This window comes from Tyto alba, unplaced genomic scaffold (assembly GCF_018691265.1).
Source record: "Tyto alba isolate M040663 unplaced genomic scaffold, T.alba_DEE_v4.0 Super-Scaffold_21, whole genome shotgun sequence".
In the NCBI taxonomy this organism is placed as follows: Eukaryota; Metazoa; Chordata; class Aves; order Strigiformes; family Tytonidae; genus Tyto; species Tyto alba.
In genome coordinates, this window is record NW_024881295.1 from 8,816,212 (window position 1) to 8,842,047 (window position 25,836).

Genomic DNA, 25,836 nt, shown 5'->3' on the forward strand with positions numbered 1-25,836 from the left:
GGGCGAGGCCCCCGGGCCGTGCCCGAGACCCCCGCCCCCCCCTCACGGCGAAGCACCCACCGCGCCAAGCCGGCCGCCTCGCACCCCCCCGCCCCCAGCGACAGTTGGAGCTGCCCGCGGGCGGGCGGGCGCTGACGCAGCAGGGCCGCTCGTCTCCAGGGCAACCGCGAGGCGGCGGGCCCTTCCCGCCACGCCGGCGACCGCAGGCCGCGCCCCGCCGGGCGGAGGGCGCGCGCGCTGCGTGGCTGCCTCCCGCCGGGCGGGGCGGGGCGGGGCGGGGCGTCCCGGCGGCGCGAGCGGGCGGCGGCGGCGGCGGCGGCGGCGCTTCTCCTCCGCGGCCCTCCCGCCTCGCCCGGCGCCATGTGCGAGCCCGGCAAGCAGGACATCGCCGCCATCTTCAAGCGGCTCCGCTCCGTCCCCACCAACAAGGTAAGGGCGCCGGGACCGAGGGGGGGGAGGGGGGAGGGGGGAGGGGGGAGGGGGGAGGCGGCGGCAACGGATGCGTTCCGCCGTTGTGACACGTCGCACTGCCCGGCGGGGCGGGGGAGGGGGAGTGCCCGCCGCCTGCCACGCCCCGCCGAGACCCCGGCGCCGCGGCCCGGCTGCCCGCTGCCCCTGTGGAGCGGTGGGCAGGGCTGGGCGGGCCCCCGGCGGCGGGGGAAGCGCCTCTGGCCGTCGGCCGGGTGGCCGTGGCAGCCTCGGGCGGGCGGGGGGGCCGCTGGGCCTGCTGGGGGAAGCACCTAATCGGGGAAGTGTGTCTCATCCCGGGTACCTGGGGTCGAAGGACTGCTGGATGAGGGTCAGCTCAGCCAAAAATAAAAAACGAGGTCCAAAACAGCGACAACGTAGAGTGTTGAATGTGTTTCCTTCTTTTTTTTTTTTTTTCTTTTTTAATCAAAGAAGTAAAGCGTGTTGTGGCACAGCTGTTTCTGTGGCGATAAAAGTTTGATGTTTTCCCATCACGTTGGACTCATCCAGTAGATGCTTTCATTTTTCAGTGTTGTAAAGCCCTGTTGTTTTTTTAGTATCCATTACATACGAAGGTGTGCGGTGGCTACCTGTGAACTGGGAGAGGTGCCTCAGACTGCAGGGTGACATGGCAGAAGTGTTGGGCGGCAGAATTACTGTCCACAGTGACGTGCTCCTGTGCTGCTTTTCAGTGCCATCTGCTCCATTGTATTGGCTTCACGATGCATACTGTGAACATACCTGAAAAATACACTGGGAAACTTTGGATTGACATTATGAAGGAACACCTTGTTTTTTTGTTTTCTGGCAGCATGAGTCTGGAGGTCTGTCTTTGGTCCATAACTGACTTTCACACTTTGAACACAAACCATTAAGACTGTACGGGCAGTGGGCAGTTTGTCAGAAAGCAGAGCTCAAAGATGAACACTCACCAGTTAGTTTCTAACACAAATATTCCTAAAACTTGCCTTTGCAAGGGGGTGAAAAGTTCATCGAGGAAAGGTCCTACTCCCGATTGGAGAGTCAGAGAGAAGATCTTTTACAAGCTCCTGAAATTCACTGGCACTGTGTCTAAGAGTTCAAGTAGTTCTGTAATGCTGCTGTGATGCTTTTTCTGTATTGGGATCACCAGAGAATCAGAAAGCAGTGTCCACAGCTGGCAAGGGTGGAAAGCCTGAGGATGGAGTTCAGCAAACAGTTCCCCTGTACTGAACTAATTGTTACCATGCTAGACTTAATAACCTGTGGTTACTCAGACATATCAGTCGTCTTGCAGTCACGCAAGGTGCTGCACAGAAACTTAGAGCCAATGTTGACGAAGCAATATTGGCACAGTGTGTGCTGCCATTCACACTAGGTCAGTTTGAAAGAAGTAGCTCAGATGCAGAGAACTCATTAATGCTGCCATGAAGCTGGGTCTTGTTGACCTGTGAATACAGAGAGGCAGGAGAGTGGGGAAGCATCAACCGCTTAGATCCCACAACTCTCCCATGCCCGTGTATCTGACCAGTCTTCCTAAGTAAAAGTTGTTGCTGCCCTCAGTTTATCCTCTCATGTTTGATTGCATCTTGTTTTGTTTCCTTTCTCTTGTGTTCTCTTGCACTCTGCCCCTTTTATTTGGAGGGCTTTTTTGCTTGGAAAGACAGACGTGGGAAAGGACAAGTATGGGAAAAGTTCTATATTAAAAGCTTAGTAATATGCCTGAACAACACGGTTAGTGTATACATTTTAGGAAGAACTGGTATCTCTTCTGTGCAGCATTTGGGCTTACTGACTGCCTGCTGCAAGCAGGCATGTACCCTGACACTGTGCTAGGTGCTCTGCAGTAGTTCTTGGTGCACATGAGCTTAGGGAAATAACTCTCATTTATATAAATGTACAGTTTAACTTGTGGATTGTAGGGTGTTTAAACTGGTATTTGAATAATTGTCTTGAAATTTACATATCTGTAATTTGATCTTGGTTTCATTTACTTTGTATACCATGAGAAACAGCTTTCTTTTGAGTTCTTGGTGTGTCTTTGGGTATTATATAATACAGAGCTGCCTGGCGGCACTTAGCAAACATGTTACAGTTATGAAATAGGATGTATTTTGTACATACAAAAGTGCTCATAGTCTTTAAACTACCTGGTGTTGCTGTTTGTAAAGCTCACCTGTTTTGAAGAGTTGCACCCTTGAGGCTGTGCTATATAGCCTCTTTTAATCTGTCATAGATCTATTCCTCTGAAACAGTTTTTAATTCTCTTTGGTTCTTTCTTTTCTTTTGTTGATGATAGTATTCATGTCTCTGCTTGGACACCAGGGATCGAGGATCTGAACTGGCTGAAAACTAAGTATGCATGTTGTGGTGGTAGTTTACCTGTTGTTCCGTTTTGTTATTAGTGTGTTTTGTGACTGTGGTGGAGGGTGGGCAGAGGGGGGTTTGCCCCAGAGTAGTGTGTAGTGTATCATGTCTTACTTAAGTCATTTTAAGACCACGGCACATCCAAAATGAGCTATTCTGTCTCCTTTCTGTGGCAAACACTCCTGTTCCCTCCCTTATACTGGCATTACTGTTCACGTGGGTGTGATGTGAGTTGGACCTACCTTTGCTCCGAGTCAACACAGAGCAGCGTGGCTTTCGGGTAGGATCAACGAGTGTGATTATTATTGCTGATGCAAGAGAAGGAGGAAAGTGTATCTCGATACGGTGACTGGTAACAAAGAAGGCAGCTGCTTGGATTTAGATCACCTTTGACCAAGCGTGAAACTGCCTCCTGAGTTTTAGGCTGGCTTAGTGTTGATGCAGCTGTACGGTTGCCTTGCGCTGGCGGTGGCAAGCACAAGGAGATGCAGCAGTAGCCCCGCTACGTGGGAGGCTGGAAGTGCCTGTGTAACCGTGACCCCAGGGATAAGCTTGCTGAACCTGCTCACCTCTTCTGAAGTGCTGAAACTAACATTTCTATAGGCTACATATTACTATGTTTCCGCATCCAGTAACGATATTATATATTTAGTTATTGACATAGGTAGCTTGTGCAAGGTCAATGTTATGTGAGTTAATGACTGTTTGATGTGGATTATACCTGAGTCTTTGTGTTTGCTCAGGTACGAATATCTTGATTAAGCCTTCAGCTCTTTTTTTCAAGGCGACTGTTACTGAATCTAGGCTGTGCTGAAATGCTTTATTAACACAAAATAACCAAAAAGACTGCAAGTGTGTTTTAAAAGCCAAAGCTTATTTAAGCGTATCCTTCAAATTGTTTTTTATAATGATTTTGGTATCTTGGTTGTACCTAAATCAGTACAGAAGATACACTTTATTTGTTTTTGAAATTAAAACGATTCCATTCAGGGATTCAGGGTGGCTCGGAAATGGGTTTTAAATTTGTTTTTCCAATTCTTGTTACAATTTATGTTGTGGGAAGCACTTCAAAAATTGAGAAAATTAAGCAAAATTAGTCTAAATGTTAATGAAACATGCTTCTATTTCTGTTGTATAACATGATGAAAATGGCAGCTTTTACATTACTTTCACAAGAAAATTAGATGTTCCTAATTACATCACAATGCTAAAAGCTACCGTTTTTATGCATATGAATAATTTTCACAGGTGTCTGGTAAATAGCTGATAGTCCTGCAGGAGTGAAGATAATGAGCCATACTGCTTTGTGGCATCTAGCTTCCAAGGTGATGCAACTGACTTTTAAGATGTTGAAATTAAAAAGTGTTTATAATTGTACAAGGGAGGGTTGGAGAATCTTTAGGGATGTTTATAACTGAACTTTTTTAAGCATGTTTTTTTTTTTTTTTTTTTTAACCACCCAGTAGTACTCAAGATTTTTGTTTCCCATTTGTGCTCCAGGGAGCTTCCACAAGACTTAAAACTATAAGTCTGCTTTGCTTTCTTGTATTAGAAGCGAGACCAGGGCTGTGCTGTTAGCTTTGGTTTCAAACAGAATCTTCTACTGTTTTGTTGTCCCTATCTTTCTTTTGGCATTGTAAGAAAAAAGCCTGAAAATAGCCAATTTAAAATTAAGATGGGGCTTATGTAGTTTTTTTAAGGAACTACTTGAAAGACTGGAGAGAATTGGAAAAAAGAGAGTAAGTTCTGACTACCCAAGGCTATACGTTTTCTTAGAGTATGGCATACAGGAAGAGTTGCTCATTCTTCTTTTTCACTAATTCCCTGTATGTCATTCTTCTACCTGTGCTTATTTCAGGTACTCCCTCTAACCCTTCCTTTTGTCACTTATTCTGTGTAGCTTGTATCTTATTTCTTCTTTCTGTTATGCGTCAGTGAATGACCCCATTTTCACATACAATAGTGGGATACATAAATGACTTCACATTAAAAAAATGTTAAGTCTCTGTTGGGAGAGAAAGAAGGGACTTGCACATGTAGAAACTGTGACCTCCATGCTTTCTGTTTGTGTTACTAGTTATTAGCCTAACTGGCACTCAGTCTTAAAATGTTCATATGTCAGAAGAGCTAATGCTGGATCTGCTGGTGAACTGGACTGGTGCCTGATAAATTTGGACTGTACAAGCTTAAATAGACCCACACTAAAACGAGGAGTTTAGCTTCAGACTGCTCCTGGGAGTGTACTTGAAATTAAATTTGGGTGAATGATGGGTGAGCTGAGTTGAGTGCAAACTGGGGTCTTGTTTGACTGGGTGTATACAAAAGAAGATACAAAAATCTCTAGTTGTATGAAGGGGGTTTCTAGTAAGGAGGCTTCTTAACTTTTTATCTTTTTATTTTTCCAGCCTGATGAGAAGCTGCTGGAAGCTTTATGGCCTGCATGTAGAGTATACTGTATGTCCTCAGCTGACTTGGAAGAGTTTTGGTGTTGTTTTTTTTTTTTTTTTTTTTTTTAGTTTCTGCACATAGCTAGAACTTCCCTTGATATCTGAGGATGGATTAGGTTCATAGGATGTTAAAAGATAAAATTGCAGATTGGAACTCCATCGATTTGTGTGTAAAACTTTGTCTCTCTGTGGAGTTATTTCTTAGTAGATGCCACTGACCATACCTATAGATGGGTGCTTTTACTGTAGAAGTACTTTTCAAGCCTTTATAAATAACACTGAAAAAGCATTGGTCAGATAATAAAGTTCTTTCCTACAGGAATAGACATGTGCACATGACATTAACTAGGAATAGCTTTTTCTGTTTAAATTTGGGTTCTTCCTTGCGTTTGAAAATCGATTTGTATCATACACATTTTTTGGTTTTGCTTTCCTTGGCCAAAATAGTACAAAATTGAGAGTAACTGAAGGAGAACTTGAAAGTTGTGGTCTGCAGACCTGCAAAGTGTATGACATGTAGATTCAAATACCTCTTGTAGTTTCAGCTCAATGTTAGGAGTCTAGTGTGGTGGCAGAGGATAAGAAATTCTTGGTTTTGCCTGTGCAGTAATTGTGAGCATATTTGCTTTTTATCCAGTCTTTTTTATGGACAGTTTAAAGGTTGATACATCAATACATGTGTGATACATCATACAAATAGTGATGTCTGGCAGCGAGTGCTAGGCTAGGCAGTACACAGTGTGGACTCTTTCTTCAGACAGCTGGATTTCAGAGGCTTGCTCTAAAGGTCAAGGATTCTATACAGGAAAGTAGGTAATGATGTCATTAGTGCTGCTGCGAAGTGCAGTCGCATGTGTGTTCTGAGGAGAGTAGACTCAGTGGTGTCATGAAGAGAGCTTGTTCTTGGGAAAATATTTCTTAAATGCTTTCGTATTTCAGTAGTGCTGGAAGTACTGCGTGAAATGTGCGTTTGAACGAGACTGGTGTGGGTTCTCTGACCTCGTTTCTCAACCTGTGGTCCCTGTGTACACTGGTTGTAGTCGGAAACCGGGAAGGCATGTAGTCCTGTCTGGTTAGGGCAAGGACGCACCAGTGTGGGCAGATTGCATAACTCCTCTTTATAGTTATAAAATTAGGGTAATATGAAGTTGTCATGTCAGCAAATGCTGTAAGGATGAATTAATTAAGTTTGATCACTGCAAGGGTGTTAGCATGGCCTATAATATGGTTATGCTTAAGTCTTGTTACTGATCTTTGTTTTCTTTAAGGTATGTTTTGACTGTGGAGCGAAGAACCCTAGCTGGGCAAGCATAACATACGGAGTTTTTCTCTGTATTGATTGTTCAGGGACCCATCGATCACTTGGTGTTCATTTGAGTTTCATTCGGTAAGTAGTTTGTATATTTTTATAGTGAAAATTGTGTCTCTTAATGTTTTTGTTTGCTTGTTCAGATACCTGCTCAGAGAAGAAAATTCATTCTTCTCTCAGCTACTGATTCTGACCTTTTTAATGTTTGTATTGGCTTTGATGTATTTGATAGCTGCTTGCAAATTAGGTAAGTAGGTAGGGTTGAACAGAATTTGTATGCTGCACCCATTCCCGTTACCTGCTTGTTGTGTTAGTAGTGCATGTTTGTTGGCAGGTCTGTTTCTACATTGAAAATGATAAAAATGAAGAATGGAGTAAGCACTTTGAAGTGTTTTATCATTCCTCCAAATCAAAACTGTGGCAAATATTAGTTAATTATCTTCAACAGTGTTAACACTGTATTGATCATAAAGATAACCTGACCCTCAGCAAGCCAGTTCAGAGAGCTAAGTAGCATTTTGGCAGCTTTTTAGCTCAGTCAATCAGTAGGTGCAGTAAATCTGTACCCTGAGCTTGTCACACTTCAGGTGAGTGTCTTAACTGATGGCCTGTGGGCCTTTTTGGCCTAATGAATAATTACATATTTGAAATGTAAAATTCTGCTTGAAGTGAGAGCAATGCATCCAAGAATGGATTGCAGATAAAGCATCCAATTTCAGTCAACTAGAAGTCTTCCTCTGCTGCCTTTTCACTGTGTACACGAGCACTACAAGAGGCCTCTGAAGAATCCATTCCTAATGATCACAGAGTTATTGTACCTCATACTCACTGCTTCCCACATTTTTGTTGTGGTATGATATTCCAGATGTCACTTTGTCCAGTCCATGTGATTGTCATCTGTTGTTGACAGAGTTCAGATGTGATTCCTGAAAACTTATCTCATTGGTGCGTTTTAAAAGGGAAAACCTGTCAGCCAGAGGGTTCATCTTTTTCAGGCTTTTACAGTTTGAAAAACACCGTTGGTTCTACATGGCTTTATTAATCTGTTTTGCACATTGTGTATTGCTGCAGATTTTTTTTTTCTATAGATCCATGTTTTTCACTTTACAAAAAAAAGGGGGAGGAGCGAAACAGTTTTTTAAAAAGGGTGGATTTTAAATGGCTCTAGAGATAACATTAGAAATGTTTCCTTTCGTTTAGATCTACAGAACTGGATTCCAATTGGTCTTGGTTTCAGCTAAGATGCATGCAAGTTGGAGGAAATGCAAATGCTGTATGTACTCCTGAGTTTTTGCACATTGAAGCTTGTTAGGCTGGGAAGCTCTTTCTGTCCTTATTGGCTCACATCTTGGGGATATTTTTTTTTTCCAGTCCATTTCTCTTTTTTTTTAATCCTCTTGTTTTTAAGAATTCATTTGAATGCTGATTTCATCTTTCATACTTCTTGCATATTTTCTGTCTTGGTATAATCTACAAATTTTTTACTTTTTCTCAGAAGTCTATAAAAATCAATGAAAAGGCCATATTAGATTCCTTGTCAATATGTGTCTAATTTAACAGGGAAACATTGACAGCTGGTGAAAGATGGCTTTCTAGCAGTTTGTAAACTTAGATTTATGGTCATCTTCTTGTGACCATGTTTCCTTACATGGTTTATGAAAACCATCATGCCAAAACTGATGTCGCTGCCAAAAGTCACACTGAAGTCAAGATCTAACTTATACCTGAGGTACAACTGAAGTCAAGATAAGACATGCTACACTGTCAGAGAGGAAGTAGCAGTGTTTTGGTTTGGGCCAATTCATACTGGCAGTTACTTTCAACTTGATTTTTATGTACTTAGAAATAAGTTTGTTACACAATATTTTTGTAAATTGAGGTTAACTGCTGTATTGTTCTCAATCTCCTTTTTAAAAGAGGATGTTTTCCTTTGTCAACTCTTTCAGAATCTTGCCCCTTTTCCCATGTTTTTTCAAAGATTGACCAGTAACTGAGATTGCTTCCCTAAATTGACCCACCCAGTGTGAAAACATGCAACTTCCCTAAGCAATTTCTACTTTTCTTCTAATTCCCTGAATGTTTACACCTTATCTTTCTTCATTTGTGCTTTGTCCTTAATGTTGTTTCTCTAAGAAACCTCACACAAGCTTGTTTTCCATAGGGTTGCTTTTTAAAAAAAAAAACAATTTTCTTAACAATCTGCTTTCCTTAAGTCTAACATAGTCTGCTGTTCTTTTTCTTTTCTTTTTTTTTTTTTTTTGTTTCCCCTATTTCCATGATGAATTCAGGATTGTTACTGTTTATCTTCCTCTTAATTTTCTAATCAAACCTTTTTCTTTGAATTAGGTATTTAGCAGGTCACTGTTTCTGGCCTATAGATCTTGGCTGTTGCATGGTGTCTTCTCTTTTTCTTCTGCCTATCCTTTCTAAATTACACCTTTCTGTATTAATACTGTTGTTACATCAGTTTACTCATTGAGTTTCTGTTATGCCACTTAGTACCTAAAAATCACAGTTTTGACTAAGCAGAAGAGGGAGATTTTACATGAATTTTTTTTTTGCCAAATGCTTAAAAGCTTTGGTTAAACTATACAAACTTTGCTATACAGAGAATTTAGGGCAGTTGGAAAGAAGAGATGTCAAAATTAATCTTGGAAAGCGTATTACTGGAAGAATAACAGCAAAGATTTATTATTTAATTTTATGAGTTTTTGTCTTTCTGCTTGGATGTCACTGTTTCCTATCATACGTTGTACCAAAAGGTGTAATATACCTGCAGTCACCCCTCAAATACCTCAAATTCACAATGTCCTGTTTTGGATTACCTAGGATGATTGATACTTAAAACTTGAAGGACTATTTAACTGGACTTTAAGTTTAGTTAACTGTCTGGACATACTAAAAAGTAAAATTAACGTTTTTTTTTTTAAACTAGATTAAAAAACCCATTCCCTTTTTGTTCCAAATAAATGCCAAATTCTGTTATTACTAAGTACTGTTTAGAAGCACTATGAGGTTAACATTAATCATTTAAATGTATTCTGTAATTGCCGCATCATGCGGAATCTTAGATGGCAGCAGTCTTGAGCTTCTTAGCTATATATCAGATTGCTAGAAATTCTGAAGAGTTCTTAGTTCTTTTTGTTATCAGAATAAATCTCTATGAAGATTGGAATTAGGGTTTACAAAAAAGTTGCCAGAATGGAGGGTTTTTTTTATTTTGGAGATACACATAGACTTCATGATGTAAAAGATTAGATTTTGGTAGAGGAGCAGAGTATTTTGCTGCATTGCGATATATTTTTATATTAAATGGCATTAGTTTTTAAATCTGTTTCTCTTAGCGTTTCTGTGTTCTGCTTTATAGTCTGCTTTCTTCCATCAACATGGATGCACAACAAATGATACCAATGCAAAGTACAACAGTCGTGGTGCTCAGCTTTACAAGGAGAAGATTAAATCTCTTGCCACACAGGCAACAAGAAAGCATGGTACTGATGTGAGTAGTGTGTGTTCTGTGTCTTTAAAATTTCTGAAAACCTTCTTTCTCCCTAGAGTAATTTTAAGTTTTGAATTAGAAATGGAAAAGATTATCTGTCTTCAGGAGGTACCGATACACATTGCGGTGAATAGGCAAGCTGAGGAGTAACCTGTTTGTAGCTTACCTTTTTTATTCTGAAAAAGAATATTGAGGTAGAGTTCAACTGGGTATTTTGGGATCATTTCTGGGTTATTCAAAACATTAATTTTAACATTTGTAGTAACTTAGAAGAATTATAGGCAGAAACTTCAGGCATCCTTCAAAATGGAGACTTATTATTTTGCAGGTCTGCTCTAAAATTATATTAGTTGTGTTGCATAGCAAAATATCAACACTTATCCATGAACTATATAGTGGTTTTGTTTTTATCTGGAACTGAATTATTATTGAGAAGTACAGCATGTAAAAATGTAAAAGTGCTAATAGAATTAGCTGCAAAATGTTTGTGATGTAAGCGGGATTTTATTTGAACAGGTAAATGTGTGGTTTTGCTTTTTTCCCTACAAAAATAGAAAAATTAGTAGGCTATATATGTCCTGAACTTGCTGTTCTCCATTAAAAGTGCTGAAACAGTTCATCCATGCGGTCAAAACATTGTTAGGTTGCTGACAGAAGTTATTAGTAAAGTATGCAGACTTAGTTTGCTGAGGTGTTAAATAAGTTTGACAACAGTTATCTTCTTCGTACCCAGAAAACATATTTTGATTGGTTAATTCAACTTGTTGAAGTCTGTGACTGATTCATTTAGAGTTGATCAGATGAGTGGGAATTAACAGAAAAGCAAGAAAGCTTGGGCTTTTTTTTCCAATATATGCATCAAATAGCATGACATTTAATGGATTATAATAATTCTGTATTATAAATGTTATAGGCAATATAGTTGACAACACTAACTTCAGAGAATATTTCTTTTGACTTACTAGACAGCTTTAGATGTAAAGCATGTTCAAGTAAATATAATATACCACCTGCATTTAAGTTGACAGCAATTTCCCCAAATGACACTTTGAAGAACTGTGATTATCTTTCTTCAATACAGATTCCATCCAATTGTTTGATAATGACGTATTTCTTATTTTAAAGTTTTAGTAAATACTTTTTAAATTTATGTACTACAAGCTTAAGTGATTATGTGCTATCTAAATTGCTGAAGTAAATTATTGAGATAATTATATTTAGTACCAACCATCCCCTCCCATGTCATATTTTTACAAATTTCTTCTCTAACTTAACTGATATAGCCGATTGTTGAATGATGAGGTAAGCTTGTTGTGCATTCAGTAACCTTTTTGACAGTGGTCATTATTTTTGGTCATGTATCTTTTGCACGTAGTAGAAAGAACCACGAGAAGTTATTTGCCTGTGAGTAACCTTGGAGTGCACATTACAGGTTATAGTCCTGTCCTACACAGTGCTAAGAATGACCTGTGGCACTGTGGGCCCTCCAGCCCACCCTGAGATCAGGCATTGCTCAGAGCTGTTGGCATCTTGCAAAACTCTGCTTGAACTGTAGCAGAGGTTTTGGGACTCTCAGACTAGGTGGGAAAATTTGTCAGAGTAGCAGACCACACTGCTACAATTCTGAAGTCTGTTTCCAATGACTGCCAGTGTTATGTTTTCAGATTTTTTTGCTTTGGGCAAAATAAGAATATTAGGGATAAAATATCTTATATGAGAATATGAAAAAAATTACTATAAAGCTCTGGTGATACTAAACATTGACAGTATTACTGCAGCAGAGCTTATACTGAGCATTTTATTAAGAAGGAAATGGGTAATGTGAAGGAAGACATCAAAGATATATGAAATAAAAAATAAATGAATGTTATATATTGAAGCTTGAATAAATTTGTAAGGAAAAACTATTTACCAGGAAGAAAAAAAATCAATAAATTTTTAACCTCAAAAAAAAAGTAGTTTTAAGATTAGTGCATTTGAAAGAAATATATACATGCAATTGTCCTGTAAAGTTCTCTTTCTCTCTCTCTCTCTTTTAATTCTAGCTGTGGATAGATGGATGTGGAATGCCACCTGTGTCACCTCAAAACAAAGAGGAAGACTTTTTTGCATCCCATGTTTCTCCCAAGGTATAGATTTCCTCTAATTCTTGTTAGCTTTCTAGACACTTAGGTTGACTGTATGCTCTATGATGAAGATTAAACCCTGAAAGAAAACTTTATAGGTAAAGTGCATTAATACTTACCTGCTTTTCTTTCTGTGGGTCTCAAAATTCTTCCTGGATGTGAACCACTTTCTAAGGTGGTAATTTAAAATGACCCAAATAGTAGCTAAATGTGGAATGAAACTGTATTTTTTTGTAGGCATGCAATTCCACTTGGACTCATGATTTCTTGCTTGTTAGTGCTCTGATTTAAATATACCATGTGATAACTTTGGTTTTTAATCAGTAAAGTTTAATAGTTCTTAAAACATTTGCTAAACAGAATCTTTTTCTTCCTCTAAAATACTTGCATCCTGTTTGAAAATGTTAACTTTTTCTGAAGGCTATTGCTACTGTTGGTTTTTGTTTATTTGATCCTACCTCCTTAAGGTGATGGATGGTGTGTTTATTTCACAGATAAATGTTAGCAGACTCAAGAGAGTCTTGGAATTTGAAAAATATCAATGAAAGCAACTTCAGCAATTGTGATCTTCCACTTAGAGCAATTAAGTTATTACTACACCTAGTATTCCTAAATATTGCAACAGTATTGAGCATTCTAGTATAATTGCTTTCTAGTACAGTTGCAGTCAGTGAACACCTAAAACACAAGTATGACCATGAGGTATATCTTGGGAAGTGTTCATTGCAAAGACCAAAAAAACCTCAGTTATTGTGAATTCTAGTCTAGTCTGTTCTATTCTAGACTAATCTATTCTTCACCAGAAGATCATCTGTCCTGGTAGTAGAAAAATAAATGGAGTATTTTTGTTTGCAAAAGGCAACTTGGAAGAATGCTTGCAGTTGAATGGGAAAAGCATAAACTGAGGCAAGCTAAAGAGAATGAATTTTAAGGAGAAAAGTGTTATAAATATTTTTGTGGTTGAGGACAAGAAGTAGGAACTTGATAAAAACCGTGTTAAGAGAATGTGTGGATAGCATAAAGTAAATTTTCACAGCAAACTTTTTGGCTAGCTGCAAAGGGAAGATTAGAGACAAGCAGTCTCTGTACCCCAGGGCAAAAGATTATTTGGGTATGGGTGTTTTGAGAGAGATGTCAGGAAGTTTTGAGATTGAGGTTTTGGGGAAGAATAAGCATGAACTGGCAGTGGTACAGCACTGGTGGAAAAGATAATACTAATCAGATGTTGTTGTGATGAGGTCACAAGCCTGCCTGTGGAGGAGGATGTGTCTGAGGGACGTGGGAGGACTCATGAGGAAGACTTGGGAGGACTGCTAACCATCATAAATTGTTAGAAAATTGGAAGCGCAAGATCTTAGCGTGGGGAGAAGGCTTGGTGATTATATGTAAATGATCCAGATTTCCTGTGCTGTATTACTGTTACGAGTAAAGACGATAGCATACAATAAATAAAGCTAAAGCATAATTAAAGTGCATATTATTTTTTTGGATGGTAAACATACTGAAATTCCTGAGGGGGAAGTACAGGTGCTCAGGAGTGGTTTGAAACCAGCTTGCTTTTAATAAATAACTGCCCTTCTGAGAACAGATTTTAAACCTAGAAGTTGTAATCATAAGAATCCAATATTGACTAATCAGTGATGCTTAGGCAGTCTTTGAGTTCAGTGCTGTTATTTATTTGCTGTATCCTATTTTGTGTGCGTTTTTGATTTTGTAATTTTTTTCAAGGCAAAGAGTACAGAGTGGGTGTTATCAGACCCAGAACCAGTTTCTCTACAGCAGCAAACTTCAGAAAATATTCCAGAATGCCATGAAGGTATGACTGATTCTTTGTTAACAATAAGCTGCATTTTTCCGATAGTCTCTTTAATTTAGTCTCTTTTTACCCTACTTCAATAGTTAAATAACCTAACCATGCTATTAATGCAAGAATTTTGGAGAGGAAAGACTTTTTAGAACAGTTATGCTAGAATGTATAGGACTGCACGTTCCTTTAGTAATGTTTAATAGAAATCCAAATTAAAATTTGATTCAGAAGACTTCAGATAAATCTTTAGGTGCCTGCAGCTCTTTTAGTAACTGGTAAGGTTGTGATAGAAATAACACATTACTCTTTATGTAGCAAAGAGTACCCTGAGTACTGTGTTTTGGTATTTCACGCACTTTGAAGAGCCTTGTGATATTCTTACCCTTGTCATTCATTATGTTTTAGGACCAGAACATGGACCAAGTGTTGATTGCCTTAGCACATCACCGAAAGCTGCATTAGGTAATGAGTGTAAGCAGAATATAGCATCCAGTACAGTGTACTTAATTTGTACAGAGAATGTGTGGCTGGGAAGAGATGTGGAATTCTTACTTTGATATTAGTGTATATGAGTTGAAACATCTGAATTTGTTTTACAACTTCTTCTGCTAAATAATGTACTCCCACTAGGATACTAATTTTAGTCAGTGATGTTCTGGTTTTATCTATCTTATTTTAGCTGACCTGATGAATTTAAATGCTATAGGTATCACACCTAATAAAGGTGACCATTAATGTTTTACACCTGTTAGACTGCTTTAAGTTCTGTATTTAAAGCACACAGCAGGTGGACTAGAGCACTGTGCTGTGATTAACAGCCTGTTATTTATGTTAAGCAAACACATCTACTAATAGGTCAGTCTTTCTATCTAGATGTAGTTTTTGCTCCTTTTTCAGGAAATTTAAGATAAAAATTCAGACTGGAAAAATCTTCTATTTGTAATACAGTATTTTCAATGTCCAGAGTCTTAATTTACTTAACACTGAAGAGTGTATCATACTATAAGTAAAGAAAAAGTTGAAGAAAATAGAATAAAATTCATCAGTGATTTGTCATTTTTGAGGATCATCCTGCAGGAGCAGGTTTCTGAGAATAGAGAGTACTGGTTCTCAGCAGCACTGGGGTAGTAAAGAAGTGGTGGCTGGGACTCAGTACTTCAGGAAGGTATGATCTTCATCACTGTTTTTATATTCACTTGGTTGGGTTTGGTTTTGGTCTTTTGTAGGGTTTTTTTTTTGAGAGGTGGAGACAAGGAAGAGTAGTCAACTGCATACGCTTCCTGGTTTTCTCATTTGTATTTTTAACACATGTTCTCATAAAACAAGTGCTTTCTTGTTTATTTTGGACATCACAAGTTCTATTTTATATGAAGAATATCTGTTCTGTGTATGCCTGTTTACAACTAAATTTCAGCTCAAACCAGTTTTTCTGTAGGTACTAGCATTCAGTAGGAGTTGTTGATTGAAAACGTGATTGTGGGAGATTTACCCTGGCCCAGGGTAGCTGGCACAGTGCCTTACAGAATGTAGTGAGTCCGATTAGAGTCTTAAAAATATCAAGATTATAAATTGTGTCAGGCTTTATGCAGAGCAGAATGTAGGTTCATTTCTATTTCAAGATTTAATCTAAAGCATTAAGGCTGGAACTTTCAAACTTTATGTGTAAAGCTGAGACTCAGCACTGTACTTAGGTAATTGAACAAAGCTATTCAATCTAGAGAGTATGTTGTCACCTCTGATAACACTGCTTGTTTTGTTTCTGATGATACAGATATGTTTTATCTGTATCATTGGTGGGTTTAAACATAGCCAATACCTATCAATCAAGGAAGTAATTAATCTTAGAAATGGTATGGGATCAGGTGGACATCTAGTCTGATTCAGAATAGCAAGTCCTGTATTCTTATTCTATTTACTAGCAGGTATCTACAACTGAAAACTGAACTGTAACGTTATTCCTATTGTGTACTTGTAAGAGATACCATATCCTCAGAGGCAGTTTCCCACATTTTCTTAGAGATATTCACAGCTTTGTTCCCTGTAACTCACTTTAGTATCTGTCTTTTAGTGTAAAAACTATAATACTTCAAGGCATTAAAATAAATTCCAAAAACTATTTTGAGGCTGATACTGTGGAAACGATCTTCTGCAGTTCTGGAACTGATAAAATTGTATGTCAAGTAATGTACATTTAATCCTTGCAGAGAACACCTCCTTCATAAAAAAGAAGCCAACTCAAGCTAAGAAGGGGGTAAGTGTATATAAAAAAATGCATATTTTTACCTGTATTATAGATCTCTGGAAATATGTAGATTGCAATATGGAAATATATCATGTAAGTTAGCACTAAACACCACTTGTATCGATAAAAATTTAGGAAACTAAAAAGTAATTGAAAACCATTTCAATGAATTTGTTTGCAGGTTACTGTTGTTATGTAGGAGAGTGCTTCAGATCTGTGGGTTGTTTTCGGACCTCAGATAAATCCTAAGTCTGTTTGCACATACATAGCTCACTGAACTGTCTAGATTTTCACATGTATATCTGAATGTCATTTTTTTTGTGCTGTCTGGATTTGAACAGCAGGTGATTTTTTTTCAAAAATTAGTAGAGTAAAAATGCCAAAGTGCATATCGATGTCAAAGTCTACATCCCATTTCACTTCTCACAACCATTGTCCCTGCAGCTCTACTAATGCCCTATAACCTTTCTTCTCACTTGCTGATACTGGGTTGCAGGGCTTCTTCAGGTTTTCGCCTAAATAGTTGTCACTGAGATATTTTTGTAGGAAATCCTGAAAACAGAGGGAGTTCCAAAGGCACTTTTGAGTGGCTAAATATGCATGTGTGGCATAATCTGCCAATACAAGGTGAGCTTGAGACATTCCCTTCTGTATTTCTACAGCAGTCCTCATCTCATACCACACAGCAATATGATACTTGGTTGTATTTATAGGTAACTTGCAGATGCATTTAATTCAAGATGGCTTCAAGATAGTTTACAGACTTCTTTCTGGATGGGGTCTTAGCACTTTCTTAAGCATCTGGTCTCTGTAAAGAAGGCATGAGGAGCGCTGAGTATTTCAGAATGATGCTTCAGGAAACCTAAAAACTGAGTAAGACAGCTCAAGTTAGCTAGGAAGAGCTAGGTTTTGAATGTATGGCTCTTGAGGCCAAAGAAAATAGCCCTAGTATTAGGCTATTAGGGTGGCATTATATTACAGGGAGTCACTTTTAAGTCTGGGCTATTGTATGACGAAAGATTTTGAAGATTTATTGGAGAAGATTAATTTAGATTGAAACCTATTATTTCTTGCTCCCACTAGAGGGCCCTAAAATGCAAGAGGAATTTCTTATTCTAAGTGGTATATGCCAGGTATGTTCCCTTCCAGTAAGAAGAGCATAACTGGGTTCACAGGTGCACATGCAGTTTGTGAACTGTAGTGTCAGAGCCTAAAACTGTATGTGTGTAAGCCAGAGCTTTTACACGAAGACTTTAAAGCGTTAAGAGATTAAGATATATTGTGAAAATTAATATTGCTGCAGTGTTGCAGATGAGGAATTCAACACATGAGAGACTAAGAACAGCAGTTTGAGTGCTGTGCCACTGTCTGAATCAGCATCACGGTATCTATTCATATTGGTACTATTAACTGTTTTTTAAATCTTTGATAATCAGAATGAAAGAATATGTATACCTGTACTGAATTAATATGAATTAGAAATAGAATTATTTTAAAAGAATTAGTGCAGAACTGAACCTCTCAGCTGACATGTTTGTATAAAAAAAGTTTACAATGCTTTGTCATGTGCAAAGACTAATCATGCATATATGTATATATAAAACTTGTGTATCGGTCCCCTACCATAAATCAGTAAATACCTATGTATGTGCTTATTAAAAATATGAATAAATCAATACTAAATCTTAAGATAACACAGTAACAGTGGCCAGTGAGAACTAATCCAAGAATCTTTGCCACTTCTAAATGTAAATTGTGAAGTGAGTGAATGAGCACTGAAGAGTTCCATTGCAACAAATTTTATTATGTTATTCCTATGCAACAAAATCATTATTAAGAAACTAAAGTTGTTCTAGATATTATAACACTTATTTGAACATGCCAACCTCTGAATAATTAAAACAGTAATAGTTTCATTACCCTGTGATGCTTGACTACAGAGGTAACTAAATTTGTAAGAGTTAGGAGAAGATGCATGTAGAGGGTCAAAACATAAAAAAATATTTTTCTCTGCTCCCAAGTTTTCATTGTTGTTTGCATGTGCTCCCAATCAGAGTGTTTGCTGTTGCTTTCAAAGTTGACTGTTAAGTCAGCTTAGGTGCTTGTCTTAGTGATAATGTTTGGGCTTTTTTCTTTTTTGTTTTTTAATAAATCAAGCTTGGTGCCAAAAAAGGTGGCTTGGGGGCACAAAAAGTGAGCAGCCAAAGCTTTAATGAGGTCGAAAAACAAGCACAAGCTGTAGATAAAATGAAGGAACAAGAGGATCTTCATAGTAGTAAAAAAACTGAGAAGGAAGAGCCACTGTAAGTATGAATTATATATACATTGGTAAACCATGAAGCCTAATTTCATGTTAATTAAGTAATTGTCAACATTTTAAATACTACCAGAGATTAGCTCACGCAAATAAAACTTCAGTTCTTGCTTTAAAAAAACACCTCAAATGTGGATGAGGTGAGCCAAATGGTAATTCCACCATTGCCATTTTTTTTCCTGTTAAGTGTATGTTTCTGCAGTTAATGATTTACTGTAGCCCAGTGCTATCTTTAAAAATAATCAAATAATCTTTGAATTTTTCTTATTTAACACAGAAAATAAGGAGACATTCTACTAATACATATGAATAAAATGTGAAATAAATCTAAAATATGTTAAATTTAAGTATTACCACAGAAGACTCTTGCCTCTTGAACTTCCTTTACCCCGTGCTAGTTACCTAGTTTATTTTGTTTTGGTGTAGTGAACTGAATACTTTTTAAGACAGTCTTTCTAAGAGTATAGGGAACATACAAATATTCAGCTTTATTGGGTAGGAGTTTCTATGCTGAAGGAATAGTTTAAGTATGGCTAGTATTACCTGCCTAAGTTTTGTCTGTTTTATACTGGAACTGCCTTAATTTTCACTAAAACCCTTTGAATATTTTTGTCTGAGGCCTTGAATCAGTTAGTTCATCTGAATTAATAAATACTCAGCCCTAAATTTCAGAGGGTGTGGTTCCTGGTACCTTCTGCTACATGTTTTTTAACATTTTGTTAGTTGTCATCAAAATTAGACTACTAAAGACTTGGTTAGTGTACACTTTCACTGTTATAAAGCCTAGTATCCTCTCTTAAGTTCTAAGATACATAATTTTTATAACCTATTGAGAAATTTCCTGACTTACTACATAATTACAGGATCACTCGAAGCCATGGTTCCAAGCTCTTTGGTCTATAATCTCCTCCCTGCTCCTTTTGCTCACTTTTATGTAGCCTCTGCAGAAATGGATGCTTTGTGTGCATCAGAGATATTAATCAAAAGGGGATCATTCATTTTTCCTGAAGTATTTTTGCCACAAAGTCATGCTTCTCAGTGATTGCCAAAAACTACCAGTAGAGTGACTCAGGAATGGAATACTAAACATCAAGAAAATTATTTTTCATTATTATTTATTATTCTTCTTAATGATACTATCGTTAATGCTATAATTTAGTTTGGAAGAAAGTCCCAAGTGGCAATTCGGTTTTTGTGTCAGAAATGTATAAATCTATATAGATCCAAGGCAACCTTCAGTATAAGGTCACTGCAACCTTTCTGCAGTGGCCAGAACCCTGTAAAAATATCTGCACACGTGAGGGGTGCACACACACTTGAGTTTATGGATCCTGTCCCAGTAGAGGCACGATAACTATTTCCCTTGAGATAACTTTTTGGATTCTTAACTGTAGATGGCAGTATATACCAAAATTAACGAAGGGTGAATACTGTTACAATTGCATTTGTTCCCAACTAATACATGGTGGTTTTAATTTTAAAAGCTTGAGTATCTTGAGCTTTAGTAAATTAATTCAGTGTGGCTTTGTTACATGATGGGAATGGAAGCAATGCTTTTGTAGTTATTTAGAAGGAGAAAGAGTCCCGAGACTTAAACCTTAAAATGTGATTTTATACTTGGTACAGTTTTTTTATTTTCTGCTGTTCAATGACAAGAGAATGGATAACTGGAGTTACTTTAAAAAATATGATCAGTATACCTATTTGTTTTAATCAACAGCAAATAAGATTTTTGATGTTCATATAACAGATTTCATAAGATGGGCTGATAATCTTTCTACTTAAAGCGCTGGGTAGATTTTATCAGTGGCAGTTTCAAGTTGAAATTTAGAGAACACTTTCAATCTTCTGTGTAACAGTTGGTCCTAAACTGTAAGAATTGATTTAAAATGTCCCTGAAAATATTCTATGCTTTGAAGATACATTTTTCCGATTTTATTGGTTTCAAAAGTCATTTCACGGATGCATCCTGGTTTGTATCTGACTTTTATTGTTATAAGCATCTGAACATAAGATGTAGTAATTTTTTAGTTCTGGCTGCAAGTCCTCTGAAGGCCCCAGTCAAAGGATACCTAGTCATCATGAGACTGGACGGCTCTCCTCCTTCTTGAAATGCCTTGTCAGTGCGGGAGTGATGTCCCGTTCCTTATAGCAGGCTGGTACTGACATCCCCTGTCTGTGCAGGAAGATGACCAGATGCTGTGCCCTTTTCTAACAGGTTCAGCTGCACAGCTCCTGTCTTGATGGAGATGCACAAACCATCAGGGTGTGAACTGTGGTAGGGGCATCTGGTACTCCCAGTTAAAGCTATGTCAGTATGTGTGGGACCAGAAAAAAATCAATCTGGGAAGAGCCTGTTTCAGTCATCAGATAGTTAGGAGAAACACTGGAAGAAAATACTCCTAGGTCAAAAACTTGTTTTCTTTTCATTCCTGCTTCTGCACAAAATGGTTGGAAAATTACAGGGGTTTTCAGACTTAAGTAATTCCTTTCTGCTTGCAGCAGGTCACCTACCAGCACCATCCAAAATCTAATTTACTCTTCTTCTGATAGCGTTCAGTTGGACTTTATGCCAGTCAGAATTTATGAATTAAAATATTGCTGTGTTGCTCATTAAAATTCCTATTTGTATCTCTTTTAACCTAACATTAAATTTAAGCAGTGTTTCTACTACTCTGTCGTCAGGATTACAAACTTCTGTCTCTGCTGCACTGGTGTTACTGGAAAACAGTTAGGATTGTTTTGAGGTATAGGAAGGTTCATGGCATCTCAGAAAGACAGCTTATGATATCTGAACTGTGAGGATGTTTCAGATGACAAAATGTGTTGCGAGCTGTGCAGAAAATAAGTTTTGGATGCTTCAAAGTTTCTATAATACAGAATGTATTCCATTTTGGGAGTACAAAGACTCTCCCATCTTCTGAGACACCTTTTTGGGCACAGCTCAGGTCAGCATCAATAAAGAAGAAAACTTCTAGCACTTGTCTCAAGAGTGTGTGTATAGCAAGTGTTAAAATCACCAAGAGCATGAAGGAGTGAAGGGAGGGAGACTTAGCAACACCAAGCTGTACGTTGGGGGAAAGCATTATTAGTAGTGTATCATGAATGCCACAGTACTGTGGCATGTCACAGTTGGATAAGTTTGACAATCATTTGGTATCATGTAGAATTAGGACTGTGAAGGAAAGACTCTTTCAAGTTGATGTAATGGTGATGCAAAACTGTGTCCTGAACTTCAGCAGTAGCATGTTTCACATTCGTTTTGAAGACTACCTGCTCATACACAGACTGGGGTACTGTTTAGACAGTCTTCGCTACGGGCTTTCTCCTATCCTTGTAGTTGGAATTTCATCCAATTAATAATGAATATTTTCAGTAAACACAGAACATACAAAATACAGTGCTACAATGTATGTTGTTAATTTTCTACCAATATTACTGGATTGGACGTTCAGTGTAGCATTTTACAGTTACATGTTAACTGTATGTTTTGTTCTAGTGTATCATCGTTACGATTGGCCTACAGAGATCTTGATATTAAAACAAAAGAAGAGAAGTTAAATCTGTCTGGTAAGAAGAAAAATGAATTGGAGAGACTTGGTATGGGATTTGGCAGCAACAGAAGGTATGTGAAGTTCTATAGGCTATTTAAAATATTTGGTGGCTCTATGCAGTTACCCTTCATTTTAATTAGGAAATAAAAAAAATATACTAAGATGTTTTACAGAAACGTAAACAATATAATCAGACAATCTAGTATTTTTCAGGGGATGGGACAGGATTACTTCTGATAGGTTTAAGTTCCAACCTGCCAGACGGGTGTCAATCTGAATTGTAGGGTATCTGTGGAGTGTTTCTGTCTGTTACCTGACTGTGAGGAAGGCAGTTAGGATGTTTTCAGTGAACAGTCCCAACTTAAGGATAGTCTGTCTTTTACAAAAAAAAAATCACATTGCTCTGGTTTCTAGCTGTTGGAATGGTCTGTGTGTTCAGAAGTCCTGTCACTACTTCAGAGTATTACAGCTGAGTTTTCCAGAGCTTTTTTTTTTTTTTTTTTTTTGCAATTCCTCCTTTCTTCTTAAATGTTTGTATGGCTTGGGCTTTTACCAGCAAGCTTCAGAAACTAGATTTGGGCTTTCATTTCTTTTCTTTTTAGGGTGTGAGCTTTGTCATCTCTTTACATACTTATTTTCTTCCTGTCCCCAGTGGCATTTCTCACTCAGTCACCTCAGATATGCAAACAATAGAGCAGGAAACACCTGCAATTGCAAAACCGAAGAAAAAGTACACTGATGATGTCGAAGACTCATATTTCTCTTCTAGTTCAAGGTAATGTATAAACTTCTTATTTTGAGTGGGGATAGAAGGATATGCAAACTACATATTCAAGTATACACAATATATTTGGAACTTAAGATCAAAACAGAAGACAGTTGGACATGTCTACACACCTAGCATATTTTCAGGGGACATGTGAATCAGAAAAGTTGTGAGACAGTTGATCTTACCTCCGTGACACATGTATTTATAAAGAAAGGAGTTACCTTTCCTGAGAAGGTAGTCTAAAAGTCTGAATTACGTGTTTACAGGTTTTGTCTTGTTCAGGTTCTAGTCTTAACTTGCACAGAGACTTGCCATATAAGTTTATGTTTGCTGTATAACAAATCCAGTGAATTTTCTGTCAGAATGACTACTTTTTTTTTTTCCTTTCTTGTGATATTGTCTTCAACTTTCAATTTAAAACTAAACATATATCAAAGTCTGATACTAGATATACTACAGTTGCATCATGGACAAATGCCAAAACTGAAGTATTTTTGAGGTGGTGTGTGTTGGATGTATTGTGTAGATCTCTGCAGTCTTATTTGATAGACTTTTATGTATTTGATCATAAAATGTAAGCAAAAAACAATTGATGAATTTTTGATCAGAGTATGAATGCAATGCAAATTATAAAATACTGCTGTTGGGAGGGAGAAGAAAAATAATTAATCCTGTAGGCATTAGTTGCAGTGAAACATCTGTTTCTAGACTGATAGCTAGAAACAGGTGTTGCTTTTATAAACTGCCTTTATTGGATAGGTGCTACAGAAATGTGAAAAACTGTACCTAATTACTTGTAGACAGGCAAATAAAAACACAAAGCCTTTTGTGTCATTACTTTGTAGTGTAATCACTAGTGGCAGAAATGTAAATGTGGTACCAAGTAAGCTGGTAACAGTCTTGTAAAATAAAACATCATTTCAGTGCTTTCCTGTTTGTTCCTTGAAAAGAACTGTTACTGCTCCCAAATTATTCATAAGCCTACTATCAGGCAAAGGATAAATTATGGAAGAGGCTTTTTAATGTGTTTTGGTTCAGTAATTAGAAGATAAATTGTGGCGTAGCTGTTCCTGGCTCTTGTTCTTCTAGTTATAGCAATAGTAGAATCTAATTGGAGTTGGTATACAAATTCATTCTCTTTGAAGAAAGTATAAAGTCAGATTGTTGGAATTGGTAAAGATTGTAAGGTGGTTATTATGCTTTATTCCAAGCTGTGACTTTGAAATAAAGTAATTTTAATATCATCTTAGTATATGCCTGAAAGCAAAATATTCATCTTGAATATTAGGATGCTGATAAGTAAATGAGGCAAGCGAAATGTGTCAAGGTTTAGATATATAATTGAAGCCTCTTGAAATCCTTGGATTTTTATTTCTCTTTTTGCTACAATTAGTAAAATCTTTATTAACATGGCAGTGTAAAATTTTATTTTCTATTAAATGGAGTTTTTCTTTCTCTCCCCCCAATTCTGAAGTATTTTGCAAAGTGAGGAAAGTCTGAGGGGAAAGGATGGAGTAAATGAGTCATTTTATTCAAATCTTGTAGCCCTTGCCCCATACAGTGTTTTTGATGGCCATGGTGAAATTGGATAGCTTTTATACATACATATATACATACATATATATATATAAACACCTAGTTTGTTATTACACATCATACAGAGCTTATAAAAATTGCTGTGGCTTCTTTTTGTCTGTCAGAAGAGAAGGGGGGAGACTCCTGCTTTTTGTAGAAGTTCATTCCAGATTGGTTCCTGCTATTTTCCGTGTGCAGTAATGGGAGACTTCACTGCTGAAGGTGTCACGTTTCTCAGAAACTGCAAAAACAAGTGTCCTGACTATTCATAATACAAACATGGAGCATATGGGTTTTTAAAGAGTATTTTTCACAAAATACAGATGCATACTTCAATATTCAGTGCTTGTTCTACTGAATGTTTCCATTCTGCTAGCCTCTTGTTGTTTTGATCATCTTACTCCCGATCCTTACATCCTCTTACATCTAAACTTTAAGAAAGTTTCTTTAACTGCAAAGGGAAATTCTTAATCTTTGGCATTTTAATAGTGGTGGTCTTTTTTTTTTTTTTCCAAGTATTTTCCATATATGTTTAGATATGTGTAAATAATAAAGGGGAAAGAGTCAAGATAACGTACCAACAAAATTGACAACATGCTTCTGTTTTTTTTTTTTTCCCTTTTCTTTCTGTTTGTGTTTTCCCTGCAGTTTTGATATGCAAGAGAAGATTGTTTTCTTAAATTAAGACTCACTTAAGAAATATGTTCTTTAGCACTGTTTTAATAAAACATGTTAAAAAACTCAGAGGTACTTAATGTTTGTATTTAAAAAAAACAAAACCCAGAACCAGAGACAAGAGCTTTCCTGCTGTTCTGAACTATGTTTATTGATGCCTCAGAAAATTGGAGCAGATTCTCTGCTTGCATAGTTTACAGATTGACTCATATGGAACTGTGAGATTAGCCACTAACGGCCCTGTAGTACGTGGGACCACAGCACAGTTGGGTAATGTGGGTTAGTTAGTTGCTCTTGGATCTCTGGAGTGTTCAAAGTGCCTGGAAAGTTGTGGTGACTTTTCTCACAGCTGGTATCTTAGCATGGGGTGTCAAGGGCAGCAGGTCTTTATGAGCAGGCTACCTTGTAGAGTCATCATGGTGTCTTCCTCGCAGGGGCCATCCTGAGGTTTTTTTAGGATTTCTCTTAAACCAGCCAGGTATCTTGACAGTGTTCTTCCCAGTGAAGTGTCAGTGCCTGACACTAAAGATAATGTAATACTTTGAAGTAATAAGAACTTTGCTTGTTTTGGTGGGACCATATCTTTCAGGCAGTCAGCTGCATATTCATGACCATATTCAGCCTAAAGAAAGGCTGAACTTTTCAGTCAGATAAATAAATACATGTGTGTAAAACTAAACCTCCATTGGGTTCAGCTGTACAAAG

General features: G+C 37.7%; 1 protein-coding gene across 1 annotated transcript in view; it reads left to right on the forward strand.

The window, feature by feature from the left end:
* Positions 1-263: 263 nt before the first annotated feature.
* ARFGAP3 (ADP ribosylation factor GTPase activating protein 3) overlaps positions 264-25,836 on the forward strand; it is a 33,878-nt gene continuing 8,305 nt past the window's right edge. Inside the window, exons 1-11 of the mRNA XM_042795486.1 lie at positions 264-429; positions 6,530-6,648; positions 7,771-7,843; positions 9,938-10,069; positions 12,115-12,198; positions 13,924-14,011; positions 14,408-14,464; positions 16,207-16,253; positions 18,402-18,547; positions 22,058-22,183; positions 22,765-22,887. Coding sequence (XP_042651420.1) covers positions 361-429; positions 6,530-6,648; positions 7,771-7,843; positions 9,938-10,069; positions 12,115-12,198; positions 13,924-14,011; positions 14,408-14,464; positions 16,207-16,253; positions 18,402-18,547; positions 22,058-22,183; positions 22,765-22,887 — 1,064 coding nt within the window. The 5' untranslated portion in view covers positions 264-360. The remainder of the gene's footprint in view (positions 430-6,529; positions 6,649-7,770; positions 7,844-9,937; positions 10,070-12,114; positions 12,199-13,923; positions 14,012-14,407; positions 14,465-16,206; positions 16,254-18,401; positions 18,548-22,057; positions 22,184-22,764; positions 22,888-25,836) is intronic.